This window comes from Chroicocephalus ridibundus, chromosome 12 (genome assembly GCF_963924245.1).
Source record: "Chroicocephalus ridibundus chromosome 12, bChrRid1.1, whole genome shotgun sequence".
Taxonomy (NCBI): Eukaryota; Metazoa; Chordata; class Aves; order Charadriiformes; family Laridae; genus Chroicocephalus; species Chroicocephalus ridibundus.
The window spans coordinates 15,588,085-15,615,934 of record NC_086295.1 but is presented as its reverse complement, the minus strand read 5'-3'; the positions used below and the strand labels follow the sequence as shown (position 1 = coordinate 15,615,934).

The 27,850-nt window shown below is 44.3% G+C and overlaps 1 protein-coding gene across 1 annotated transcript; it reads right to left on the bottom strand.

The window, feature by feature from the left end:
* Positions 1-1,033: 1,033 nt before the first annotated feature.
* CHMP4B (charged multivesicular body protein 4B) lies at positions 1,034-27,078 on the bottom strand. Its single transcript, XM_063350264.1, has 5 exons — positions 26,672-27,078; positions 6,271-6,448; positions 5,424-5,538; positions 4,725-4,851; positions 1,034-1,848 (listed from the first exon to the last, which is right to left on the bottom strand). Exons 1-5 carry the CDS (start codon positions 26,865-26,867, stop codon positions 1,781-1,783), a joined length of 684 nt encoding a protein of 227 aa, XP_063206334.1. The 5' UTR covers positions 26,868-27,078; the 3' UTR covers positions 1,034-1,780.
* Positions 27,079-27,850: the final 772 nt, after the last annotated feature.

The window sequence follows — 27,850 nt, the reverse complement described above, 5'->3', positions numbered from 1 at the left end:
GCAAGTGAATTGAGAACATCTTCCTAGCAGGAACCAGACTGCGCCTCCCAGGACGGGGAAATCCCGGGCAGCGAGTGCTCAGCTACAAAAAGCAGCCTGAGCACTGCTCCCTTTCACACTGCATCTCGGTGCTGCTTACGGGTCAGTTCTGCCTACAGAACGAGTCTGAAAAATGTTTTTAAAAAGCATTTTAGCTCTTCACTGATATTATGCAAAACATCAAGGAATTCAAGTGATATTCCAAGCAGAAAGGTGACCAGTCCTCAGACATACTAATAAACTGTAGAATTAAGAAACCGCCCCATCGTTTATTCAAATAATCAAGAAAAAACGGGTTGTAAGAAATTAAGTTATCCTAGCCGCCTGGCTAAAAGTAAACAGGAATCATGGCACACACTCATTATTGCATTTTCTTCTTGCTGTGCAGACTAAGGTCTTCCTTTAGTTAAAGCAATTGGCTTAATGAACAGGAAAGCAAACATAACCCAGGAAACAGCTGGGCTGCCAGGTGGTGCCTCTGTCACTTACTTTCTGATCTTCTCCATCAGTAACCCTTGAAGCATTAACGCTGCTTAAGGGATTTCTTTTTCCCCTCCCAGCTACACCTGAACACTTCTATTAAGACACTTCACCACACTTGAGATGCTCACCCATAACTCCTATAATATTACTGCTTTAAAAGACAACATTTGTTAGCACAGTGCAGCACAGGTATCATAAAAAACATAACGCCAAGGCTCCCAGGTCTGTCCCTAAACCTGTTGCTTCTACTATTAATTCAGCTTTGATTTCTCCCTAGCCTGGGGATTTTGACAGGGTGGACCAGAATATTATTACAATAAGAAAACAGCAGCCCTCCGGCAATTTTGCTCAGCTAAGACTTTAGTTTTATACAACTCAGCTACAATCATACAACCAAAGTTCTGCTAGATTTAAACAGCGTGCGCCGCTCATGTAGAAAAAGGCCAAACTGCACCTAAGTTATAGTCAGATCACTTCAACATCACAAAGAATGGACAACAGCAGCCACAGATGAAAATTAATCAAGATATTTAATACAGTGCAATCCATAGTAGTTTCTTAATTAAAATAATTGTGTGCATGTATCTGAATGGGTTATCAATTATCACAAAAAAGCAATAAACATTGTAGTGCTATGTAGAAAAATGTACAACTGAAATTTAAATCTTCCCTATTTCCAAGACAGCGTTTGTCAATTGCAAATCATTATCACCAATTAAAATGGGAATAGTGACTACATTGTTGCGGTGACAAACACAAGGCTGGCCACACATCAGCTGAGGGATATAAATATAACTTGCAAAGATCTAAAAACATAAAGCATTCTCGCACCTAAACACAGTAAGAAGCCGATGGTGGCTTACGACTTTTCTTGGTTTTAAATGCCTTACAAGACTTCTAGACACACTAAAACTGACTTAAAATTACAGAGTGTTTTTCAGCTTATTTCAATTCAATATGGCCCAAACTTTTGAAGATGAAGATCCAGCAGTGGCAGTAGCACAGTCCGAAAGCTGAATGTTTGATTTTACAAATACCTTTTTAAAGAAATTCAACCCTACAAACAGCAGGCAATTCCCCCTGCTCCCCTTTCTTTCCTTTGGGCAGACCACGCTATGCAGAAAACAGCAACGCACTTCCCACTGCTTTGGGTTAAAATTAAAGATAAAGACATTTTGCTTATGCTTTCTCCTCAACACAACACATTTGCACCCAGAATAGGTAATCAAAGTCTTTTTCCAGCCAGTTACTGCTGTGGTTACATGGTTCCTGCCCAAGCTTCCAGCTCTTTCATGTCATCATCCTCTTCTTCCTCTTTCTTCTTGGCTGCAAAATATGAAAAGAAAACAAATGAGTGGGAATCTTGACAGAATCCTGTCTCGATTCTTTGCAGGAGAGAAGCCTCTGTGCCTCTGACCTAACCAGTAAATGAAGCACCAAATGCCAGTAGAGGAAAACAAATACACAAGACTTTTTTAAACCGAAATAAAAGGTGCCTTCTGAAAAAGCCAGAATGGGCTAAACTTCCTGTTATTGCCACTTTTCAGTGGAAAGAGACTATATTTCACCCAGGAAGAATGTAAACGTGCAAGAAGGTTAAGAGGTGTGCATCAGCGGCGTGTATCGTTTCCCAGAATCTCCAAACAGAAGACCATGAGTTTTCAGCTTTTTGTCTGGCATCTCCAGTATTACATTCTCTCCCCTATACAAATAAATTCCTTATTCCATCGTTAAATCCTCAAAGTCTGCAGCAGTCCTATGAGACTACTTTTTCCATCTAGATAGGTTTAGAATTTGGAGACCTCCAACCCCTGTGCCTACACACTGCCCCCGATAACATTTTTGGTCCTTCCAGGGGAGCAAATGCTGCTATTTGTCATAACACAGCAAGCGCAGTTTCTGGAGATGAAAACCATTAACTCAGCAAAAAGGCTTTAACCCAGAAATAGCTGCAATAATTTTGGAAAACAGAAAAAAAAAAAAAAAAAAAAAAAAGTCATTTCCTCAGACGGTGTTGGTGTGTTTGCTCTAAAAGGGGAAGAGAGAGAGTCAAATAATTCATACTTAAAATGGTTTGTGTCATTCCAAATGGAACATTTATGTAAGGAAGAACTGAGTCAGCTTTAAGTCAAACTCAAGACCTATCAATTTGTACAAGTTTGGAATTTGTTTTCCTAACTTAAGCTCTTCCGGTCTCCGTTAAACAAAAACGGCTTTTGCCTGAATTTCTTCTGACATCAATTTAGCTGACAGGCAACAGCCAAAAAATTTCTCATTCAGACTGATTAAGTCAAAATCCAGGCAGCTCCTGAGAACTGGAAGAGCCAGAAAGCTCACACTTGTTTTCCATTCAATTAATAAAAAGGAGGTAATAAGAGTCAGCTCTACCGCAGAAGAGACATTAATTATCTCCACAAGACACACTGAGCATGTACCTGCGTTGTTAGGTAAAGCAGTCCCTTTGAAAATTCAACCCGTGATGACCCAAAGCAAACTTATAATCCCAGTGTATATTAAGCCAATTTTAAGTGAAAAACAATTTAGGTTAAAAAAAACCAACATACAAAATCCCCACCCACCCATCACCACCCCAGAATCCCCAGGTTTCCCAAATGCCAGTCTTGGAGGCAGTTTTATTGAAATAAAAAGAAGCGTGCTATTTAAATACATTAACGGAATTCTAATTTCCATCCCAAAACAGCTTAACATAAATCCTATAAAACACTGAGCTTTATTCTCATAGTTTTTACTACAAAAAAAATGTTCATTATTTTTATTATTTTATGATGTGCTACGTCTACATAAGTCTTATGCTGTATAGTTACTCAAATACGTGCGGAATTACAATGCCTCTTACCAGTGTGCGGTCACTACCACCTAATATAATGCAGAAAGTATATTTGAGTTCAGGTCAGTATGTTTTAAAGTCCATACCCAAAGAATATTTAGAGAACAAACCTCATTAAACCAGCGAGGAAATAAAAAGGTAATGCATACGTTTATTTAAACTATTTCTCCTGCTGTTGGATCTGAATCTAGATAAAGCCTCAGATTTAAGATATTTTGATATAACTCACTGTCCTCTCATCAACACTTGTCAGCAATTCTGCCTAGCAAAACAGAACTAGAAAACCCCAAAATCAACTATGTCAAAATAAAAGAACTATAATGCAGAAGGAGCAAACTTCATTGCATACCCCCTAAAGCAAAACCGTCTTGTTTGGCAGTATCTGACGCTTCCCAGGTCCTTTCAAGCCTGGAAAGGCAGCAAGATAATTATAGATACACTGACTAATTGGGACTATTTTCATCCTCTAGTTTTTTTGGACCTTTTTTTCCTAAGTAAGCCCATGAAATAAAGCAGCAAAATCTACAACTTATTCATAATACATTAAGGCAGATTCAGCAAATTAGTAGTAAAGCTTCACATCCCATTAATGCACGCCAGAAGTATTCCAACTCAACTGCATTTCAAGAGGTATCGCTCCTAGTTCATCGAAGAGCGATCGGTTCAGATTTAAGAGCAGCTTTGAACTGTGTAAATAGGAACATTTCTTGCCAGTTCTCCATGTAAAATTACCACATTCACCAAAATCTCCTAGATACATGTGCTCTAAGACCGGGATGGCCCTGAGTTTGGTACTGTCTGGCTTGAGTACATGCAAACCTCAGAGGAGGCAACTGCGGTCCCCAAAGAGGGGACTCTCAGGTTAGTTCCTCCCAAAAGCCAGAAAAGCAGGGACCAAATTAAAAACCAAAGCAGCAACAAGGAAGCATGGTTCAACGTGAGTATCTGAACCAGCCTGGGACTAATTCCAAGAGGTAATTTACTCTCCACTCCCTTTTACAGCCTTGCTATGTTTGTCAAGATCCCTCTGTTGGGCCAGCAGCAACTAGCAGAAGGCTTCTGTATTTCTCCACATCTCCACTCTACCCAGAGAGTCATCCACGCTGCAGCTGAACTGGTAGCGCCAGAACAGATAATAACTGTTCCTGTGATAGCTATTAATTTTCGTGGTTCCTATGAAAGGCAGGTTACCCCTACAGAGAAACAGCACTAGATGTAATTTGTGATTCATGAAGCAATTTCGAGGAAATGTCTGCGCTGCCTGCAGGTAGATCCCTCAAATCTGAGGAGTTTGCAGTTAAATAAGCATACTTTTTAACAAGCCAAGATGTTTCTGGTAAAGGTCCATACGTACCTGGCTTTGACGGTATTGATATTGAGGGCACATTTGGTAGTGGTACTGTCTCGGGACCACTTATTTCCAGCAAGTTTTTGTCTAATTCTTCTTGTTCTAGTTCCTCTAGTTCTGCCATGAGTTCATCCTAGTTTTTCAAAGAAGAAAAAAAAAAAAAAAAAGAGAAGAGACTTTGAGTCATATTTATTAGCAAGCAGATTTAGCAGGTCATATTATGAAAGAAAATAGCTTAAAGGCATAGGATCAGAGCGAAATGAGGAGACGGTGAGTCTGAATCTTCATCTGAAGAATTCCTGTATGTGATCTCTTGGAGGGTGAGTAGGGGAAAGCAGTGAAGAGAAGAAGTCTAAGTCCAAACATTCTCAGATGAAGCCATCCAGACCATTCTCAGCATAAAGTCAGGGTTACAGCTGCTGTATGCACTGGTAGGAACAGCTAGTAACAAGTTCTAGGACAGATTTTATATCCTAGTACTACACTAGACACATGTGATATGCAGATCTTAAAAAAAAGATCTCATATGAGTCACCATCCCCGGAGGTATTTAAAAGACGTGCAGACGTGGCACTTAGAGACACGGTTTAGGTGTGGACTTTGTAGTGTCAGGTTAACGGCTGGACTCGATGACCTTAAGCGTCTCTTTCAGCCTAAATGATTCGATGAATTTATGATATAAAGAGAGGCAAATTTAAAGCATACCTCATCAAATTCTTCCCCAAATCCTACTGGCTTTGAGATGGCTGTTGAAATCTCATCTGCCAGCTCTTGCTGTTCTGCAATGTCCTGCATTAATTCATCTACTTTATCAATGTCCCTGTAAAAGAAAGGAAAGAGTACAATATAATCAGGCGCTTCCTCAATCAGCGCGTAAGACTGTGTTTCTTGGTTTCTGTAGAAATGCCACACCATGGTGACATTTTACAAGGTCCTTTTCCAAAATATACTTTGCATGCAAGTCTGAATTTCATCCCCCCGGTCTCAACAAAATTATGCATGTATTTTTCACTCTTCCCTAAAAGCTTAGCTCACAGCAGTTATAAACAGAGACCTCATACGTTCTTCATTACTAGTATTAATAATAATTTGCTCTGTTCCCTCATCCAGCATTGTTACATTACATCGACAATATTTGCTTTTGGAACAAGTACAACACTCCCATAACGCAGTTTACCTTTAAATATTGCTACATACACAAACTCCTCTGCACAGAAAGAAGTTTAAGTCTCCCCTCGAGGCTTAAAATTCTTGCTGCTACTAAGTGGAGCTGTAACTGGACCACCCTCCCATTTGCTTTAGACTACACTGGTGCCAGCCTTCTTTTGGACAAAGGCAGTGGTGGTAGCAAACAGAGAAAGCATCAATACTTGCACATTTTGCTCAATATCAAAGTATATCTAGTATTTTAGTTTAACTTCAGTTATAACACTTTAAAAGAAGATTTTGCTACTCTAGCTCTAGCTTTGGTTATGAAACACCTAGTGTTTAGCAGATCAAACTGATGACAAACTAAAGGTCCTATGGAAATATGCAGAAAGGAATAACTTACATGTTGTCATGAGCAGCTTTCATAGCTTTAGCAGCAAACCCCATGTTCTTAAGCACTTCAGTGTTCGTGTTGGCATTCTCAAGGGCTTCCCTCTGAAATTCAATTGTTGATAACGTGCCATCTATCTGTGCAAGCTGCTTCTCGTACCTCTTCTTACGTTTTAGGGCCTGAAGAGCAGCTGAACAAAGAAAAGAATAGGATTTGTGAAATTTGTGTCCGAAACAGCCATTCACACATTTTATGCCAAATGCCACTCAGTACAGAGAAATATTTTGCACCTTCTATTGTTTGTCATCTGCTTTTCTTCCTAGATAAACTAAGTTGCCTAACCCTTGTGCTTGCCTCCTTCAACAAAATTCTTTAAAGGTGGCCAGATGCCTACTGTCCATCCCCTGCCACACAAAGGATGCAAACCGAGAGGCTACCTGAGGATCAGGAGACCAGTTGCTCGTAACACACGACAAACCAGAGACAACGCTCCAACAAACAGCAGGCTCCAATATGCAAGCTGATGCGCTTGAAACCACCTTTGTTCACCACCACCCCTCATACATCCAGGCATAGTTGTTGGTGCAGCTCCCGGCAGATGAGGTTGGGATGCTGCTGCAGTGTCCCTACCACCCACCTGAACTCCCCTGCAGCTGCTGGGAGAAGCAGCTCATTCAAACACAATTGATTACTCCTACTACAGGGTACTGTCCACACAACAGTCTCAGACATGAGAAGAGAGATGCCTAAATCGGTTTGAGCAATTAGCAGCTCATAAAGACTTGTCCAATGCCTGCTTATTGCAAGAGGAGCCCACCCCTGACAGCACCAACAGGGAGCTTCACACCCACGGGGTGACCCCGTGCAGGAGGACTGGTCCAACTCGCTGCGCAGCTGAGCTGCTCCAGCTCCTTCTGCAACGCTCAGCTCCACCCCACCTAGACAGGAATGCACCCAACTGGTGACAACAGTCAACAGCCAGCTCTTCCCCAAATACCTGGACAGACAGCAGGCCAGCACGTGTTTGTTCCCGAAACACCGACTGCAAATACAAACTACATTTACATATAATCTTGCCTGTACGTGGCTAAAAGTTTTGGCAGGAGCTGCAGCGTAGGCAAAACTTTTCAGGAAGAATTTTTTCACTCTGAGGGTGGCAAGGCACTGGCCCAGGTTGCCCAGAGAAGCTGTGGCTGCCCCATCCCTGGAGGGGTTCAAGGCCAGGTTGGACGGGGCTTGGAGCAGCCTGGTCTGGTGGGAGGTGTCCCTGCCCAGGGCAGGGGGCTGGAACTGGATGGTCTTTGAGGTCCCTTCCAACCCAAACCATTCTATGATTCTATGAAAACCTACCAAGCCCTGAGCACTGCCGACTGACGAACAAACACCCGGTATCACACGAAGTAAGACATATGACTAGAGCTCCCCTTCACGGCACTGCTGCTTCCCCTCCTGAGATGAACAGACTTGGCCACTGTGTGACAGACTTGGCCATATAATGCACCCATCTACTTTAAAACCTCAGCTTGGACACATGCTGCTGTCCTAACAGCCTTACTCTTGGTTTCTGAACTCAGCCATGCGCACACTTCATTTCTTCGATGCCCTGATCTGTGTGAAACTCAAAGCAGAAAGCTCTTAATATGACACAGGATCATCTCTTCCAGTACAGCTGCTACAAGGGTACCACACACTGAGCGCACCCTCTGCTAAAAATCAACATCCTGGGCCTCCCAACAGATCAGTCACCTGCACCAGAATGGTGGCAAATGAAGGCTTTTAATCTTTAAGATGCTATTTCAAACATTTGCGTCCCTGTTTACGATTCCAGAGCAGGTTGGGGGCGGAGGGATGTGGGGGACAAGGAATAGTAAATCCCGACAGCAGACAGCTTTCCTTATCTCCCCTACTTGAGGGCTGATAACTTTGTGACATGATGAGCATGTTCCTGCAACACAAGCAAAATAGCTCCTCTCCTAAAAGCAGATTAAACCTGCAGTCACCCCACGCGTTTTGTCAGATGCCATCTTGAGAAGCTTGACAGTCCTGCAAGATAACATCCTGGTATCCAGAATCCCTACATATACCTTCAGTTCTACAATTGGTTACGAATACGCTGCATTTGATTACTTTCAAATTGCACTAATGTATTAGAGAATATAAAAAAGTAGTTTGGGAAGGTACAGCTAAGGTTGCCAAGCACGCAAAGTAGCGTGGGTCGATATAGCAGAAATGATGAAATACACAAAAGCACAGACCACCTCCATTGCTCCAACACAAGCCAAAGACCCACAACGAGCCCCCTCACCGACTTTCCGTCCAACAACCAGTCAATCTCCCCTGGGGCCAGTCCAACATCCATTCTCGTTTGACAGGGGTGGGAACAGGACCGGGTTTTCGTCTAACACAAAGGACGATGTTTGCTCTGCAGCGTCAAGCACAACACAAATATCATCTGAAACATTCCAGCTTTATGCCAGATCATAAAGTGATAAGCAACACATTACTGGTATATTTAGTCTGGTTAATTTTGTGCTAATGGTTTAATTAAGGGTATATAAAGTTTTCTTCCTCGGAAAGATACAACTGTTAATAGGCTGTGTTTATTTAGCGACAGATGCCGGGAAAGCGTCAGACAGTGATAGGACATTCTTTATTGAGGATTTTGTGCATCAGGGAGAATTACTGGCAAAACCAGAGATTTTATAACCGTTATACAAACGCAAGTAAAGTACTACAATTTACGTACAGCTCCCCACTACAGCTTTCTCTGAGAACAGCTACAGTTTATCTATTTTTCCTGCATGTGTACTTTTCAAATAAGCTGCTCAGACACCAAACATTGCAAGCATGGTTGTAAAAGAGCTTGCGATCAGAGTTTTTATCAGGCCTGTTGCGTGACTCTACCCCTCCTGCTCCCCATGCACGCCAGCTCAGTGTACCAGAACTCCGCTCCCCAGCCTTCACTCTGGTTTATAAATCCTTTCCTTGACTAATTTCTCACTTGCATACACAAATCAAGGCTCCCGTTTTTACGAAAGCATGGTACATAATCTTACAGCTGGCAGAACTGAGCAGGGATCCCCCACAAGCCCTCGGAGACGGCACACACATCTCCCTGCACTGCTACCTGCTGAATTACTGCTGAACCTCCTCGTGCTCCCAATCGGCTCTCAGCCACGCACCGACCACACTCAGACCTGCTATGATCCGCCTGGCAGATCCTGCCTAGGAACGGGAACAGAAACATCTTCATTTAAAACCTGCCCTGTTTCAAGTGAAAAATTAAAATGGATTTTCTAGACGTTGCCAACTCCTTCGGACCAAGAGTGGCCAAGGGAGATATTTATATTTTCCCCTCTCTCCAGCAAGGCCAAGGCAAGGACAATGCATCTCCTGGCCACAGTACCCACCTCTACCTACCTGAAGACCAACTGTTAGAAGTTCCTATTTCAGTAGCCTAAAAGGAGTTGCTGGGACCACGTATCAGTCCTCATAAACCCAGGGCCAGGCATAAAGCTTCTGTGCCAGGACAGTTAAACCCAAATATTTAGCACAGGTCGATTAACATCAAAGTGATAAATGAGTTTCTGCAACGACAAAAATCTTGCACAAGAGATTGCAATTTTTTGCAGTTAGAAGCACTAAGGAATGTAGAACAAGGTATTCGGTGCCTCAAATTAAATGGTCACAACTTCCTGCAGTTTATTTTCATCTGTGTTTCCTTGTTTAACTATCTTTTAATGTAAAGCCCTTGTTCACAGCTAGAAGATTTCATTAAACTGAAAAAATAGGAAGATACCAAGTTAATTTATGTCGCTTGCATTCATTTCATCCTACAAGTTTTGGCAATTCATTTCCCATATTCCTCCCCCTGCCCCAGAAGAGGATTTGCACTTTCCATTCAGGATTTTCCTTGTTGCAATTAGCTGTGCAGCCCTTTGTTGTAATTGTCAGTGCCCCTCCCACAGACGTGCCCACGTCCGGATGCAAACGCAAACACCGCTGGGAGAGGGCTGGGTGCCACGTTCCTACATGTCTGCCCTCCACACAGCTTGGCAGAGACCGCCAGGATCTGGAGCAGACCCTTCTGTGCTCCATCAGTTGCAGCTACAAAAACACATCACTAACTGATCAGTTCTCTGCACCTAATTTAATTTCTTCCAAGAGAAATACTTAAAATCACATTCACTTGTTTAAGACCATTACAGCCAAGTTGATTTGCCATCTCTCAGGACCCGTTTCTCAATTTTCAGGTACTTCTGGAGGAGCACACCACATCAACAGCCACAGTTCTGAGGTCACAGGAATTTCTCGAGTCTCTTTGGAGGCAAAAATGAGAGCCTGGATTACATAGCCAGGCACCGGCAAGGGGGAAGAGCCACAAACTCCTGCTTGAGATGCAGGACCTGCGACAGTCTTTGCTAGTGCAAATAATGGGTCTGCAAATTCCCCATAAGCCGTTATCGTACTTTACGCAGCCATGGTACCTGATGGAGGTACAGATCCAAGGGCGTGATTCTGTTCTGATCTACAGCTGCTTTATCTCTACTCTCCTGTTTAAGCATCGATTTCTGAAAACTGATGAGCAGTTCTGATACCTTTTTTCCTGCACAACAGTCTTCACCATCTGCATAAATACCTACTGAAATCTTATGTATTGCCAGAGTAATACATTTTTATTAAATTTTCACTGAAGTTGAAGCTACGAATACTAATCTGTAGGGAATTACATTGGCTCTTTTTCTCCAAAAAAAAAAAAATAAATCTGTTTCCATAACTTGAAATAAGTATGAAAAAGAGACAGCAGGCTAGAAATATGTCCTCTAGCATCACGTTATTTTATACACACGCAAGAAATGGATGTGCATTTGAAGTCAAAGTGTATCATGGCCCTTCTTTGCTCTACATGAAGACTGCTATCACATTAGGCAGCCATGGAGGAGGCAGTCCTCAGGACCCACACCCCTAATTATGCCTTTACTGCTTCCAAGATAGTAATTACATAGGCAGGCAATGTAAATTAATACCCTGCTTTAACTGGTATAGAACTGCTTCAGCAGGACCTGTAACCATATATTCATTTTAAAGCATCTCTTCTCTAATGTAGACAGACCTTGCTGACAACCCAGAACCTGTTGCTAGAGACATCATCAGCGTATTTTTCTAGAAACTGCTGATTTAAGTTTTCCAACAGCATGACAATTTCTGTATCTTAGAGTAAAAAGCCATACGAGATACAAGATCACTGGACCAGACTCTCACAGCAGCTTCTGCAAAATGCCTGATATTCAGAGGCTCGAAATAAATAAGGACTGATGCCTGCTCCCACCATGTTGTGGCTGTGTATTTCTTATGGAAATATCAGTCTTTATACAGAATAGAGCTCAGAAAGATCCTGACTACGATGTCCACATGTTACTGATTACTTGAGCACAGCTGGAAAGCTGGGGCAGGATCCCTCAGCGTGGCATTCGTCATGCAGAGGTGAAGGAAACCACTCTGTACAAAAACCTGCCCAAGCTCCCAGGCATGGGACTCGCAACAAAGGACAGTGGAACAGGGACGGAAAAATGCCAGCCAATGTCCCTGATCATCACTCACTGTCCCATGAGCAGCCTTCCCTCCATGAGGAGCGACTTTCCACTGAAATTGCTCAATAACAGCCTAAGTTTCTCCTCCTGGAGTATCCTGCCTTTGGGGGAGGGTTAACTCACTCTTGCAATAACCCTATTACATATAAAACCAGCAGGACCAGTTCAAATCACTGGATGGTTTAGGAGAGGATTTTTTCCCTTGCCCCCTCCTCCCCCTCGCCCTTTTTTTTTTTTTTTTTTCCCTTTTTATTTAGCTCAAATCTCCCACAGGTTGCACATGAGGAAAAGACAATAGATGCTGCACCATTTTACAAGAACGAATAGGCAAATTACTCTCCTGACCTGCTGAACAGCCACAGATTAGATAAACCGATGCGAGAAAGCTATTGGCAGACTTAGAATCTACTATTAAAAAAAAAGTTTAACATTTAAGTAAACCTTCACTTAATGTATCAGTGCAGACCCAATGACAGCAAAAATATATGAGCATTACACGGGAAGTTAGTTTTCACAAGACACCGTCAAGAACCTGCCAATAAACAGTATTTTAGCTAATTTTTACAACCCATACCTTATCCTTAACAAGGACAGGGTGTGTTTTAGCTTCTAAGTCCAATGTGCATGATGAATTGCAGGCACTTAAAATATCCTCTAAAAAAGTTACAACAGATAACAAAACTTAGTTGTACTTTATTTGAATTTTAGTAGAGTTTTCAGCAGATTACATGAAGAAGTACGCACTGGGGAAAAAGCAGTTATATATGTTATTACAATTAAGTTAAAGACAATACATTTAAAATTAACTGGGTGACTCCTGCCACCCATTAGGAGATGGCGAGCAGGCTTTAAATTATCTTCTCCATATGACATTTTGATATATTCATTGCCTTAATTATCAGATATGACTGGGCCGTTGGAGCGAATTTTTATTCGTAAAGGTTTCACCAGAGAGCTCTGACCAGTTAAAACCGATATAAATAGTTTATGACCTCCTTTCCATTGGCAAAGCAAAATGAAATGTCTCAGTGCTAATGAGCATCGGCTTCTAATCTCTGAAGTTTATTTTTGCAGAGAAGTACTCACAAAGAGTTAGGTTCCAGGGAGGAGGGCAAGTCCGGTAAAACAGCGTCTGAGTCAAAAGCAGTTAGATCTGGTCTGACTGAAGCAATTACTCGAATGTAAAAATGTGTATAAAAGTACATTTGAAGAACATTTTACAGCCTTTAAAAAAAACCCTCAAACTTTTTAATATATAAAAAGTCGTTCCTTCCTTTGTTTTTCGGGCGTCAGTTTGTTTCATTTTCAGTCTTCAATTGATGAACTGCAAAATGCTGGTTTTAATTTCTTATTTGCTTGAATTTCTGTGACATTCCCCCCCTAGAAATTCCAGCCGAAGTTTTACACTTACAATTTGAGCACAGCGACTAACAAGAAGCCCAGGGTTTCAATATTATGCCTCCCAAGGCAGCACCCAGCCCTCCAACACAACTGATAAGCGGGAACTCGTGTTCTGGTTTCAGTCACTACCTCTTCTGACTAACGAACACTCAGAAGTGAAAAGAATAGAGTCACTTACCCAGATTATCCTCCTCTGTCAGCACTCACAGTCTGAGAAGCATGACTGCTCACCCAAATCATTTCCCTTTGTTGTCAGCAAATGCTAGCTGTAAGAATTTCATTTTATGTATTTTAAAGTATTTCAGCCCGTATATAAGCAATTTCTTAACAGAGCTGTTGTAAGTCTTAAGATTTTCCTTGCAATATTTACAGCAGTTTGTTAGTGAAACAAGAAAAATGTTAGCAGGATAATAAAAATACAATTTTACTGCATAGTACTGCATTCAGAGAGGAAAAATTGCCTATTAATGTGTCAGTGATTTCATTAAAAATCAACAGCCCCCCTGCAAATAAGTTCTGCTTGTACATTTGTAGGACAAGTACTGTTAATGGGATATTTATGCATATACCTATTCTATTGAATTAATGCTTTTAAATATCATTAGTAGAAAAGTATAGATTAGTAGATAAAAAACAAGGAAGAACTTAAGACTTCTTTTTCTACATACTTGCAACTCCAAATTTTGCTAGCAAAAACATGTCTCAACTTTAGAAGAGCAGGAGGACCAGTTACTTCAAACAGCACCGGAAACAACTGAGAATATAATTCAAGACCACACTTGTATCAAGGTCCATGCATTTGTGAGCCCAGGGAATTTGTCCCGACAATGTGCATGTTTCCTGCCTATCCAACTCCTGCCGCTGCAAAAATCTGCTAAAAATCACACTTACACCTAAAACAGAGAGGCTTCTCATACAGAGGATGACACATGGGTTAATAGCTCTGATTAAATTATTTTTCCCCTCGATTGGAGTAATCTCACGTCTAATTCTTACATTCACTCTGGCAAATGAGAGAAGAAATGGCAGCGGCAGAGATACCACCACAAAAGGTCACCAGATGTATTAACATGGGATCAAACAGTTCCACAGCAGCCTCAAAAATAATGTACCCCAAATGACAGTCACGCCAAAATAAACAGTGCAAGAGAGCTGCAGAGGAGCTTCCCAACCGGGGGTCTCTTGGCCCCTCTAGCAGAAAGCCCAGAGATAATTGAGATTATCAGCTTAATATTGGGTGACCGTCTTGCACGTTCTACTGTGTACCTATCTACAGTTTGTTCAGGAAGAGGTGTCGTTATTTTTGCTGCTTCTGGAAATACCATTCCATCTTCCTGGCACTTGCTTCAGCAGCAAATTTAATGACCACCACCATCCTCACTGTCCTTGAAATGGGACAAACAAGAGGCACCAGTAGGTGTAAGAAGTATTGCCTGCAGTAGAGTAGCTTAATCTTAGGTTGCAATTGCTCACCTCTCATTCTGTTGAGAATTAGCAAACTGCCTACAATACCCTAAAAGAAATTCCTGAAAAAAGGTAATTTAGAGCAATTCACAAAATATCCTCCAATGCTACAAACACGTAAAAAGGTAGATATAAATCCAATAGCGATAAACCCCACTACAGTCTCACCAAACTTCTTTCACACCGTTGAGTTCCTGCCTTCTGCAGGGATGTGCTAGCTCAAGAAACCGTTAACCAGCTGAAAAATATTCATGTTGGCTCAAACTTAACCCAGTATAAAAGCACCCAGGCAATATCTTGCCACAACAGATCTGCAGCACACACCAAGGAACGCTTGTCACACAGGTGAGTCTTACAAGAAGCAGAAGCTGATGACTCTTAATTCTCTAGTCAGGGTCTTAGAGGTCAGATCTTTTCCGGGTATTTCCAAAACCACGTAACAGCTAGAGAGCACCCTTGTCTTGCAAGCTCCTGCCCAAGCATTTTTGTTTTGGTGCTGTGTCCTGCCTTTCCTGTGCTCCACCGCAGCCTTGCCCACATCCTCTACGTTAGTGAGGTTTCTCTATGTGGAAAGAAACATAAAACTTTTCAGGGACAGTAACGTACAGGCCTCATGAAGGGCTGAAGAAGAAGAAAGTGAGCACGGCCACTAAGCTGATACACAAGCATATTCCTAACTGGTTGCCCATTAAATACCTAGTTACACTGATGGCACAGCATGAAATGTCTGAGATCCAGTAAGTCAGGTTTGATTTTAAGCATCATGGTATGAAAGCAGTTGGGAGACAGAAGTACCAAAGCACGGTTAAAAATAAATTCACATCAACTCCAAGGCTAATACCGTGCAAAGAAGCATCTTCTTTCCCATAAGGATCACCTGCTGAGATCTGTCATGTCTAGAGGTTATACACAGGCCTAAAAGTCACTTTATGCTGAACGTCTGAAGTCATTATCACACATTCCCTCCAATGCCAGGGTCTAATGTCTCCCGCATGGTGCCCAGAGAGCAGCTGGCAAGAGCGGGCAGCGGCCTGTGCCTTTGTGTCAGGAGATGCTGTGCTTTTAGCAGGGAACCGTGAGCAGAGTTCAGTCTTCATCCTCCACTTACCTTTCTGTGTCTTGTCTACTAAACATCCAATAAAGCTCCCAAACCCTCTCCTCAAAGGAGGGCAACTAGTCCCAGCTCAGATGAAGTGACCGATTAAAACTACTCCAATAAAGCATCCAAATCAGGCAGAGAATACAAGAAGGTTTCAGTCCTAGATTATAACTTCCTCTCGAGCAAAGTAGTGCCAGAACATTTAGTCTACTGTGCAAGAGATTAAACTAAACAATAAGCATTCCTGGTCTAAAAACCTACAAATACATGAAGGCAAAAAAAAAAAAAAAAAAAGATAAAGAAAAAAGCATCCTGTACAACAGCAATCAAAGCTTTGATACGTGCATTACCCAAACAATGCAGGAACCACCACCTTCGTGCCGCTGCTGACTGCGGTGCTGCTCAGGGCTCTGGTCAACATCCACGCAACCTTCGCACCAGAAATTGTTGATGCTGTTCCACATCCCGGAACATCCATATTGTTCCACATCCCGTGGCCGAGGCATAAGGCAGCGACACTTGAAACGTAACGCACTTCCTTGTCATGCTTCCTTATTACAAATTAGTCACGAGCAGTCATTTTCATATGGAGTGCAGAAAGTGTGTTTCCGAAGGTCAGAATCCATAATTACAGTGCTATTTATTCCTGAAACAGCGCGTAATTCGCTCAGGCTGAAAGTTACAGATGGGAATGTACTGCAGTTGTGGCTGCAGAACAGGCAAGGTGAGGAACTTCCTCCTAGTCCAGAAAGCAAGCCTTCAGCCTTAAACGTGACTCCTCTGCCCCTTGAAGATCAAGGCAATGATCCTCTGGTCCATAATCCTCTGTAAAATAATCTCTAGGTGAGTCTGGGACAATTTTGTCCAAAATATGGAAAAAACGTCAACTACAGTGAGATTTGTAGCCCAAATCAGAGAATCAGGAAAGACAGATCCCAACTAGAGAGAAGCAGCCAACGGGTTGGTTCCATCCAGGAGCTGGAATGAGCCTAAGAAACGCCGGACAAGCCAAGATCATCCAGCCTAATGCTTCCAACTATCACATTAAATCTCATCCACCCTCTGGAAGGAAAGCATATACCATATTTCCCAATGTTCAGCGCTTCACTTCTTGCGGTCCTGCATGTCACCGGACGATGGCAGGGGATTGGAAGGCATCTCCAAAACTAATCTGTTCCAAATAAAACTAGATATTTTCTAAGGCTGCTGGGGTGAATTATCCTCCCTTATCCTTTTAAACTGCCCAATAACTTTGCTGTTAAAAATCTGCACCTTGTTTCACATCAGAAATTTATACGTATATAAAAGGAGATAATTATTCAGAATTCAACAAATGTTTAAACTTTTAGGATGAGAAAAGCATGTTCCTTAAGGACTCCTTGGGATTCTCACAGCCTGCAAATATTCTTTATGGGTTTTCTTCTTTCTTTTGTAATTGCTGAAGATACCTTGATAAAGAGAATTCCAGTGAAAAACTATAATCTTCCTCTGAATCCCTGCCAGAAACGCATCAGGTAGAGGTTCAGCCTTACAAGAACAGAAGTAGCTCTTCTTCAGTATCTCAAAATGTTGTTTTCTCACAGGGGAAAAAAATCCCAAACAACCAAACTCCCTATGCTTAATAATATTTTTGTGATTAAGTCGCAAAACTCAGAAGATCCTACCTTTAAGCGGCCCGTTTAAAGACCTTTTTTTCCTGGGGAAAGAAACAAGTGTGTGCCTACGTAATCTGTCACACATTTTCTAGCTTTGGGCAATTATTATTAGAATGTTGCCTAGTCTAAGAATTTTGTTGAGGCTGTCATAATATTTAGCATTTCCCTTAACGTCTCATCTGGCGAAGTTACACTATTTTGAGATGTGACAATTTGAACTTTTCTCCTGAAAGCTCAGATTCCAACACTAACAACTAAAGGGAAAAAGTTGACAACACAAACCTTTAGAAACCCAGAAGTTATAACGCAAATAAAACAAACCATGTTTATTTTCAAAAGAAAAGTTTGTACTTCTTGAATCGGCCCCTAAACACTTACTTGGCAATGTTGCAGTACGTTTCTTGAGGCCGGAAGTGAAATTTCATTTTTTTAATGGCAATCCCACACTCTTTGGCAGTGATTATTGGCTCCAGGAGCCAGGTTTAGCAATAAGCATCATTACTGCAGCCCTCGCAGCACAAGTTGATGGTGCTGCCAGGAAAGCACTCACCAGAAGAGGCTTTCTACCACCCAGTTTTCTCCCACCACGGGGATGCTGTCAAAACATTTTAGTAAGGTACCACCTTCAGGGGAGATGTAACGGCTGTGCACAGTTCCTAGTTAACCCATTGTGAAGTCTGCTTTGTATAACTTGTTTTATTTCATGGCTAACAAAAATCACCTGCAAGTTTCTGAGTGTCATTGATTGATGTTCCTGTCACCCTGGCGTTTATGTTTCTTTTCAGTTCCACTACATCTGAGCAAGCTCTGTGCAGTCACCTGGAATTAAACTTGACATCCTTGAACCTGAATAAGCTCCTGCCACGCCATGAAGAACACACATGATACGGATGTTTGGTAACACTTAACGTGCCACCACATTAGTCAAACGGCCAGTATAGTTGATCACAGCCTTATCAGAAAGGGGGACTCTAAAAAGACAGGTTTTACAGGGAATGACATTGCAAGTCTTTGCATGCATGGAGTGAGCTGGCAGCAGGTATCCAAACGAGCTCAAGATGCAGCTACACAGCCAAATTCACTGATGTTTACTATCAGGTTGACCTCAAGGGGTCTGTGCCAGCAGGATGGTGACCGCATTACCAAGTCTCTTGGTTTACCTTCTGCCTAAACCAACTCGACTTCAACATGTCAGACCTACTGGATGAGGGACTAGGGGACAGAGACCTGCTCATCTGCTATTCTGTTTTGAAGCAATTGCTGTCTGGAAAGCAGCTGCGGTGGAAGGTGGTACTACCTGGTTATCACTCCAGATATGGTCTCACAAGTGGGAATAGCACAGTCCAGGATGGACCACCAGTTGTACCGATACCCTTGCTGACTTGGGTGCCCTTGTCTGGGCGAGGGGTATAAGGAGCTGGGGAAAGAGCTGACTGCAGGAGCATAGGCTGGGGCAGAAGCACAGAATGGGGAAGGCAGCAGCCATCAAAGTCTGTATGGAGCTCAGCCCCCGCTTGCTGCACACAACGGTAAACATGCATGTCCCACTATGTGCAAGAGATGGCTATCCTGGTTATATGGACAACCCCAAACTTCCATCATTCACTGCCAGCCAGTTGAGACTTACAAGACCAGCAGCTGTCTGTAAATTACCCTATACTTATATCAGCCCCTACAAAAATGGTTATTGGCAAGGCTTCATTCAAACAATAAAAATGGAGGAAGCCACAGAAGACCTTTCTCAACCGGGATTCCAGCTGCAAGAACATTACAGTTCTTTGCCGCAGTCAGGCACTGAGCTTCACCAAGGGGAAACTTCTGCCCTACCCTGGCCACAGTGATCTTCCACATTTCACTGCCCTCGGTACTGGCGGCAGGGAAGGTCAACAAGTGCCCCCGGATCCCCACCTACAGCCTGGCCACATCCTTGTGAGCAGACTTGTCTGCATCTGCCAACACCTTCAGCAACTGTAACACCACTTCTGCCCAACGACTCAACTCAGATGATTACGAGCAGAGCTAACCTCCTTATCATCAGCTACGTGCTGCGGCCTTGGGTTGTCTGAGGGACAGGCAAAGGTCTATCAACGTCTGATGCATGGCCTATTTAGGATCCTCCGACTGCATCCTTTTTGTTTCAGGCACTTCGTGGCAGGAGGTCCAGTTGCAAACTTCACAGAAAGCATCTTAAAGCACATGAGCTGCTACAACTTTTACTTTTGCAAAAATCATCCATTTCTAAGTGGTGTGAGTAAATGGCAAGATTTTACTTTACACCCCACTCCCCAAACACACACACTCTTTCAGAGCTTTGCTGGTGGCAGAAGGTCAGGCTACATCCTCCCCACTCACACCACATCCCATGCAAAGTCTCTGTCGCAAGCAGCATGTAAGACCCCAAAACGGACGGTGTTAAAAATGTTGAGCTTTTCCAAAACAGATGGGTATTTCACAGAGGAGAGCAAAAAGCTGCCAAAATCATCTTTTCCCAGCTAGACTCGATGAGTGCCATCCCCCAGCCTGCTGCTGCTCCCAGCAAGCCGAGGTGCCCAGGAACAACCCAGAGCACGGCACACAGGCAGAAGGGGCTGGGCTACCAGCGGAGGAGACACAGAGGCACACACAGCTGCAGCAGACCTCTTCCAAGGGTGTCCACTCAGTCCACCAGTACCAGCAACACATGGGTCTGCATGAGCTCTACAAAAGCTTAGAGGTGGTGGTACCCTCCTTATTTACGTCATTCACAAATACCAAAGAGCAACTACAAAACAGTTTGGGCAACAAAAAAAATCCTTCTCCTGGACAGCAGTGGCTGCACACTCCTCTTGATGTGGCACTGTCCCTCCATCCTTTTAAATTAATCCCCTGCTCAGTAATGAAGCATGGTCATGTCCTTCACCATCACTTCAGGCCTGGAAGCACCAAGACTTGCCAGGTAAGGAGCAGTGACCACTTTTACTTCCAAGCCCCAGGACAGCACCTTTCCTACGCTGACCTGCCTGCTGAGCAGCCCTGTAGATTGCACCATGGAGCGTACCTGAGCACCCAGCGTCTGGCCATCCCCAACGCCCCAGGAGGTCCAGCTGGGACCCTGCTCCATGTCCCAGATGATGTTCGAGTACAAGCACATGGTTCTTACCAGAATCCAGTCAGAACAAGCAAGAAGGGATTGAGAGAGGCCTGAAGGATACAAGAGCGAAGCCTAATGACACCCTGGTACAAATAAACATTGCACAGGTCAGCAGAAATTCTGCCGGTGAGAAACAAGATGGCAGTTTTCTGCACAAGTCTGAGTAAGTAAAACATTTAAACCAAATTAACAATTTGCATCATCTGCAAATTATAGTTTTGAACTACCACTAGGAGCCCTTAAGCAGGATTCAGTAACTAGGGCTGGAGCTTAACGAGATACTAGAATCCAACTTCTAATACATTTGAGAGAAAACCTAACAGAAACAATGTCAATGGCTTGAAACACACCAGGTTCCCCTTCTGACAGGGCTTGACAGAGAAGAGGAACAGAGGAAGGTGTATTGCATCAAAAACCGTTACCAAAACTCATCTGACAGAACCACAGGTTTTTTGGTTTCATGCCACTTTCTAAAGCTGTTTTAAAAGGTGTTTGTAAATCCCCCCATTCCTCCCAAACTGTTATATACTACAGCAATCTGTGTCCAAAAGCCTCTGTTAAACATAGGTAGGATAGAACTACAAACTAGAAGTTTCCTCATTTATAAACACCTATTTAAAAAGAGTAATTATCAGACTTTTACCAAGCCAGGTGGTTAATGCTGAACTCAGCAGTCTCAGGGGAGATGAAGGCCAGCACTGCTCTCAGTACTCTTATGCTGAAGCCATGGTTTATGGCTAAGCACCTGGAACTCAAAGATGCGTTTTACATTAGACTATGACTTAAAACCCAGAAAAGGCAGACTGAAGTACTACAGGAAGGGCCAGATAGTGTTTGCTGCAGGACTCCTGCTTCCCCTCCATCAGCATCTTATGATTCATGAAAACAAAATCAGGTTCATGTTATTTGATTCTGGGAGCAGAGATGCCAAGTGTCAAGCAGGACCTTAAAAACACGATCACAAGCAATGCATTAATGTCTAAGAGCTGATATACACAGTCACAGTTCATTTGAGTCTCTGCCCATACCCAGGCCTGAGGTTGCAGCTTTCTCTTCCTTGAATTCCAGATCATTGCAACATTTTGAACCACTCAAACGTCTAAATAAAAAAAATGTCTACGCCATCATGCAGGCTTGCTTTCATTTTTTTCATTAACGATCAGCTGCCCCCTTGCTGGGAGATTGCACGTCATTCTGATTTTATCACAACTAATACATCTAAAGCCGCCCAAGCAGGGGACTGTTGCCAGGAGAGGCAGAAATGCCCTCCTCCTTCCAGTCACATTCCTGACTCCCTCTCCTGCCAGCTCTAGCATTTCACCAGTTAAGTGGGGAAAACAATTTTATTTTTTCTATTTTTATTTTTTTTTTTACTAAGAGGTAGGTTTTGGCTGGATCAGCAAACTGATACAACTCATGCACTGCCCACGCAAACGCTAACACCAGCACAAGAGAAACAGGCGGGACTAGGCATGACCGCTTCTGGCAGCCACATCACTGGAGACCAGCGGTGCCAGTTCCACAGCCGCACCAGCACACACCAGTTGTACCTTTCAGCCAGGTTCACTGTGCTGCTACTGAAAGGGGCAACTCCGCCTCCTCTCTGGTGCCAGACACCGTAACCCTCCAGCAACAGGCAAATCGCATCAGCAGGCTGACATGACAGTGGGAAAAGGCAAGGGGATGGTAAACAGTTAATTTTCCCTCAGACCAGCCAGCTGAACTGACTTACCTGTGGCAGCTCTGTGATCTACTGTGAGCCAGAGATGGGCACAAAATTACGGCTTGTGGCTTTAGCCCACACCCAGCTTTCTTGTTTGTTGGGTTTTTTTTTTTAATAGGTGGGGTGGAGCCTAGGAGTGTTGCCTTTCCAGGAAAAGCCTGAATTATATACAGCAGGAATCTACCAGTGGTTTTGCATCCAGTTTGTACTCAGTCACCAGTGCTGAAAAAAGCAGCATTATATTTATTTACAGTGAAAGAGAAACTCTGACATCAGGGAAGAAAAATGCTAACTAACAGAAGTCAGAATTGGTAGAAAATCCATGAAATGTCAGTCTCCTGCTAAAGCCTGAATATTTTTACCGCATATTAGCACAATGTTTGCTTTTTACCCATTCCAGTGTTTGTGGATCTAGTGCTAATTAATAAAAATGTAAAATCTAGTGGCAGGCAGGAACATAACTGCATTGATTCACCCTGAATCTAAACTCTAGACTGGACTACTTATAAAAGCAGCACCCTAACAAAGCATCAGGTTCTCTCCCTACTGTTATCTTCACATTGAGAAATAACTTGAGCTTTGGGTTTCCATCAGAAAAAGACAATGCAGAAACAGATTCTGGAATCGTTATACCCAAAGCAGTCAGAGATCAAGGAATTAACCCATTGCTTTTTTGGTGTGTATGCTATTTCTCTGGCAGCTTGGTTTTGTGAGCTAGCTCTTGTAGGATCAGATGACAGCCACAAGGAAAGGAGTAAAACTGGAGCAGCAGTGATTAAGATCAGCTTGAGCTATCCTGAAACTGAATACTGAGCACCAGAACTTTGTAACCCTTGGCAAAGACCTAGCAGCTTGGTTTGTTTCATGAAGTTTGAGTGCCTGATAAAATATCCTGGATTGGATGCAACCACACCATACCGGCAAACTGGAGCGGAATAAAAGGATGCAGCAGCAGCACAGTACTTCCAAACCATCAAGCTCACAGCTGCGCACTTCTTTTGTTAAAGCAAAAGTTATTTTCAGGACAGATTTAAAATCCAGTAAGATACTGGCTGACTGGTCTTTGAACCATGCTGTACTACTGCTACTTCTGTTAACTTCACCAAGAGAACTCCATTACTCATGGACTAGAGCAAACATGGTGAAAAACCTCTTGAGGAAAAGAAAAAGAGAGAAAAAAAAAAGATAAACACCAGAACATACACTGTTTTCAAAAGAATAGGCTGAATATTTCCATGAGATAACACAAAACAAAACACAAGCATAACCCAGCTTCTTCCCAGAAGAGGGAATATTAACGCGCATCTTTTCAAGACACCATTCTGAAGATGATCAAGCTTCTCCTCAGCAGGTTTTCATCCCATGGACAAAAAGTTACATGCACATTAAAGCCGTAACTGCTGGTCTCCCCAACACACTCTAGAAGCAGCCTAGGTGTCTTCACACCAACCTGACACTTGGAGACTGCTGCCCTCTCCCTCCCCCAGGAGCTACTTTGATAGTGTGGACTAATGAGAAGAAACTGGTAGAGTGAAGGCAAAAAAAAAAAAAAAATTACTTCTTATTAAAATGACTTGAGTTCCTTCAGAAGGCATGGCGATCATAAAATTGCCACATCTGTACAGCCAGAAAAGAACAGAAAGACCCTGAGAAAAGCAGCTTTTTAATAAAAGTGGAAAGCCTCCCATGCCAAGAAGTAACACAGACTAAGGAAATTTATAACAGTTAGTTACTCATTTTAACTTCAGAATTTCATCAGGAGTTATACAGCCTGGATATCATAAATGCAGGTTATGAAAAATATACATGTAAAGTAAGTTTATAAATTAATAAAAACCTGCACGTGCTTGGGGCAGGCACAAGAACCAGCAGGCCTATAAGTTTCTGTGCTTTCATTAGACTCGAGAAGCACGGTAGGAATCAGTCAATGAGCTTTTAGAAACCCCGCTGCCTTGGCACCCAAACAATCGCACAGTGTGCTGGAGAGCAGAAAACGTTTCCCTTTGTTACCCCCAGTGTGCCAGACGCCCAGCTTTCCTCTGAGAAAACAAAAATATCATCCCAGGTTTTCCCAGGTGGCTTTAAGCTTTCAGGAAAGCTCCCTGCCCCACTGCTGCAGACATGTATATTCTTCTGCTGGCTTTATTTATCACAGCAGCCTCCATCAACATCAGTTTCTCTCTAAATAGCGGGCACACACAGAAATCCCCACAGTAAAATGCTTAACTCTTGGAGAACTAAGAAAGCTTAAGGATTCTTAAAGTTGTATTTTTTAAAAGTTGACACAAGACTTTGAAAAAAAAAATAATCCCTAATTAATTAGCTTTTTTTCAGTTTAACTTAAACCATTCAACTATATCAAAATATTTCCATTAAAAAGACAGACTTTCACGTATAAAACCAATAAAATTTCATTTTCACTTAAATGATGGATTTAAGTGACCTTGCACCAGATTTACATAATTTTTGGATTATAAAACAGCCTGAAGTCAGAGAGGGAAAAATCCAAACAACTGCATATAAAAAATGCAATTTGTCAAAGCTCAGATGATGACTGACATCTTGAATCCAGAATAAATGAGCCGTCCCTTAGTCTGTCCTGAGGGGAACTCACTTCCCAGTGAGCTAGCAGATAATCAGGGCTAGCTGTCTTTCCTAGCAGACCAGTAATAAAAGGTGGCCTTTTAGTTTCAGAAGTCCTCTGGAAAAAAAAAAGAGGTTTTGTTTTCCACCAGAAAACCAGCCCTAGCCCTTCTCCTTTTCACAGCTCCTTAATTACTCATCAGGATCCTGTCCTTCTGCAAGACCTCAATTAGTCTGACCCAGAACCCTGCTAGTGAATGGGCAGGTTTTTCTCCTTCCTCCACCTCAGAAGAAATTTAATCCCTCCACTACCCAAAGTGCTCCAGAGCACACTGACAGCAGCAGGCACAGAAAGGCATGCAGAGAGATGGCATTACAGTAGAGGAAGATAAAGACCTGAACAAGCAGCGTCAGAAAGAGAAGTTTAGGAGAAGTTAAACAGGACCAGTGTAAGACAGAGAATACAGAAGATGGGTAAGACTAAAAAGAGATGTATTTTAGTTCTCCTTTTAAGCTCATTACCAAACTAGGCCAAAAACTGCACAACAAACTCAGACTTATTAAAACCATTACAATAAATTTAATATAGAAACTAACTGAGTTAAGCCTGAAGTCAGGCTCTGTTGAGGTCATTCAGGAGGCTCCTGGGGCAGCAAGCAAGGCTGCTGCCCACAGACTCAGCAAGCACTTCTCAGCCTGCACCAGTCGCACCATCACTCAAACACAGCACAAGAGTGAAACCCTGCTGCGGCACACTGTTCTGAAGTTTGAAAGGAGGCTTAAAATGCTGACTACAGGAGTGATATGAAGCAGAAGCTATTATTGGCAGTTACTGTAAATGAACCTTTGTTACTTGGCCAACAGTTGCGTGTTAGCAGCTCTCAGCACCACACAGACGCACCTCCTGCTTCAAACTCTGCTGTTCTGCTGTAACCCAGCAAAAAAGGGCAACGTCAACACCAAAATCTAAATACGCCTTCCTGAAACCATTGTAAAACAAGCAAGAAGCTGATCAGAGCACCGCAATAAATAAGGTGACAACCCACTTCTTATCTTCTGGCTGACAGACCTTTAACAGGTACCAATCGCTACTTGCAAATACACAGCTAGACCTTCCCAGGAAGGCTGAGTTCCACCTGGCAAACACCTATTTACAATATCCATTTATAAGCCACCTATAGCTTGAGGACACCCTGACAACAATAAAAACGTATTTAACCAAATCCTCAAATTAAGCGGGGGTTTGGTACAGAGTTTTGTTTGTTAGAAGAAAAAGGCAACAACGCAGCAAAGCCAGGCCTTATTCCACGTCGATGCACTGCTTTTCCAGCTACCTCCGTGCGCAACCAGCAACACCCCGGCATCTGCTTTGCGAGATTTTCCTAACCTCTCTCTAAATTGATGCCACACGGAACAGAAAGCCAACAGAAGAGGCGAGCGACGGCGTGACATCGTTATCACGCGGGAGTGACGCGGCGCCCACGTTACACAGCCCCACCGGCGACAGGCCGCCCTGCCCGGCGGGGCGACGGCCGGATCCGTACAAACCTCGCTGGAGAAGGCCGCAGGCCCTGGGGAGGGGGCTGCCGCAGCTCCGAGGCAGCGCCCTATAACGTAAAAGCAACAAGCTATAAAATACAGCCACACATACACGTCTGCGCCGCGCACAGCCAGCCCCCCGACAGGCCCCCCGGCCCTCCCCGCTCCGGGCAGCCGGGCCCGGCCGACCTGTTGCCGGGGGAAGGGGGACCCGGCCCGGCTTCTCACCGCGCTTGTTCTTGGTGCCGTGCTTGCGGGCGGCCGCCAGCTCCTGCTCGATCTTCTTCTCTAGGAACTCCTGCTTCTTGCTGAGCATCTCCTCCGTCTCCCGGAGCCGCTGGATCGCCTCCTGCGGGGACGGGCCCTTGCCGGCGCCCTTTCCGCCGGCGCCCGTCCCGAACAGCTTCCCCAGGAGCCCCGACATGGCTGCGCCGCGCCGGGCCGGGCTGGGCCGCCGAGGCCGCGCTGTGAGGCGGGAGGCGGTGAGGACGGCCGTAGAGCACCGGTACCCGCTTCCCCTCACTCCGTGTTCCCCTCACACACCCGACTGACCGACCGTCCGCCGGCCCGCCAGCACCGCCCGGGCCGCTCGCAGGACTCCCCGCACCCCGCCCGCCTCACCCTCCCCGCCGCCGCCGCCCCGCCACCCCCGCGGCGCCTACGGCTCCCGGCGTGCCCCGCGGCGCCGCGCCGCGCCGGCGGGCCGGAGCCTCCCACGAGGGCTGCTGGGAGATGTAGTCCGGCACGGAGCGAGGCGCGGGGCATGACGGGAAGGTGCGGTCTGCGGCGCGGAACCCGGAAGTGGCGTCAAGACCTCCGCGGGGGAGAAGGAGGAGCCGGCACCATGGCCGGCCCAGCCCTCAGCGCTGGGCTTGGGCTCCACCGGGGCGAAGGCGGGGGCTGGGGAGGGCCGCCGCCTCAGCGGCCCCCTCGGGGTGGGGGGAAGTGCCGTCCTGGGCCGCAGGCCGAGCCGGACGGGCCTTGCGGGGGCGGGATCGCGGCCCACGGGGGCTCTGGTGGGAGGAGCGTGAGTAGGTGAGGGAAGAGGAGCTGGAACCGCGGCTGGAGCCGGGGGCGGGGGGCGGCTTGGAAGGAGCTGGGCCACGGGGACATTCCCGTCGGAGCCAGCCCTCCTCAGCCAGCGGAGCTGGGGCGGGCCTGAGGGCGAGTCCCGGAGAGTCACCTCCTGCCCCGGTGCTGGTCAAGTATTTAAATCCAGAGTCATGGCTGCTGAATTGTCAGTGACTAATTGTGCGCTCCTTATTTCCTGGACACCTATGTCACACGTTCCGATTGGTAGAGGCAGTAAGGATTTAATTCCGTGCGATGTGACCACGGTGCCTATGTACAGAGTCCAAAGTCCAAACAAGAAATCGAGTCTTAAAGAGTCTCAGGCTGGAACCAACT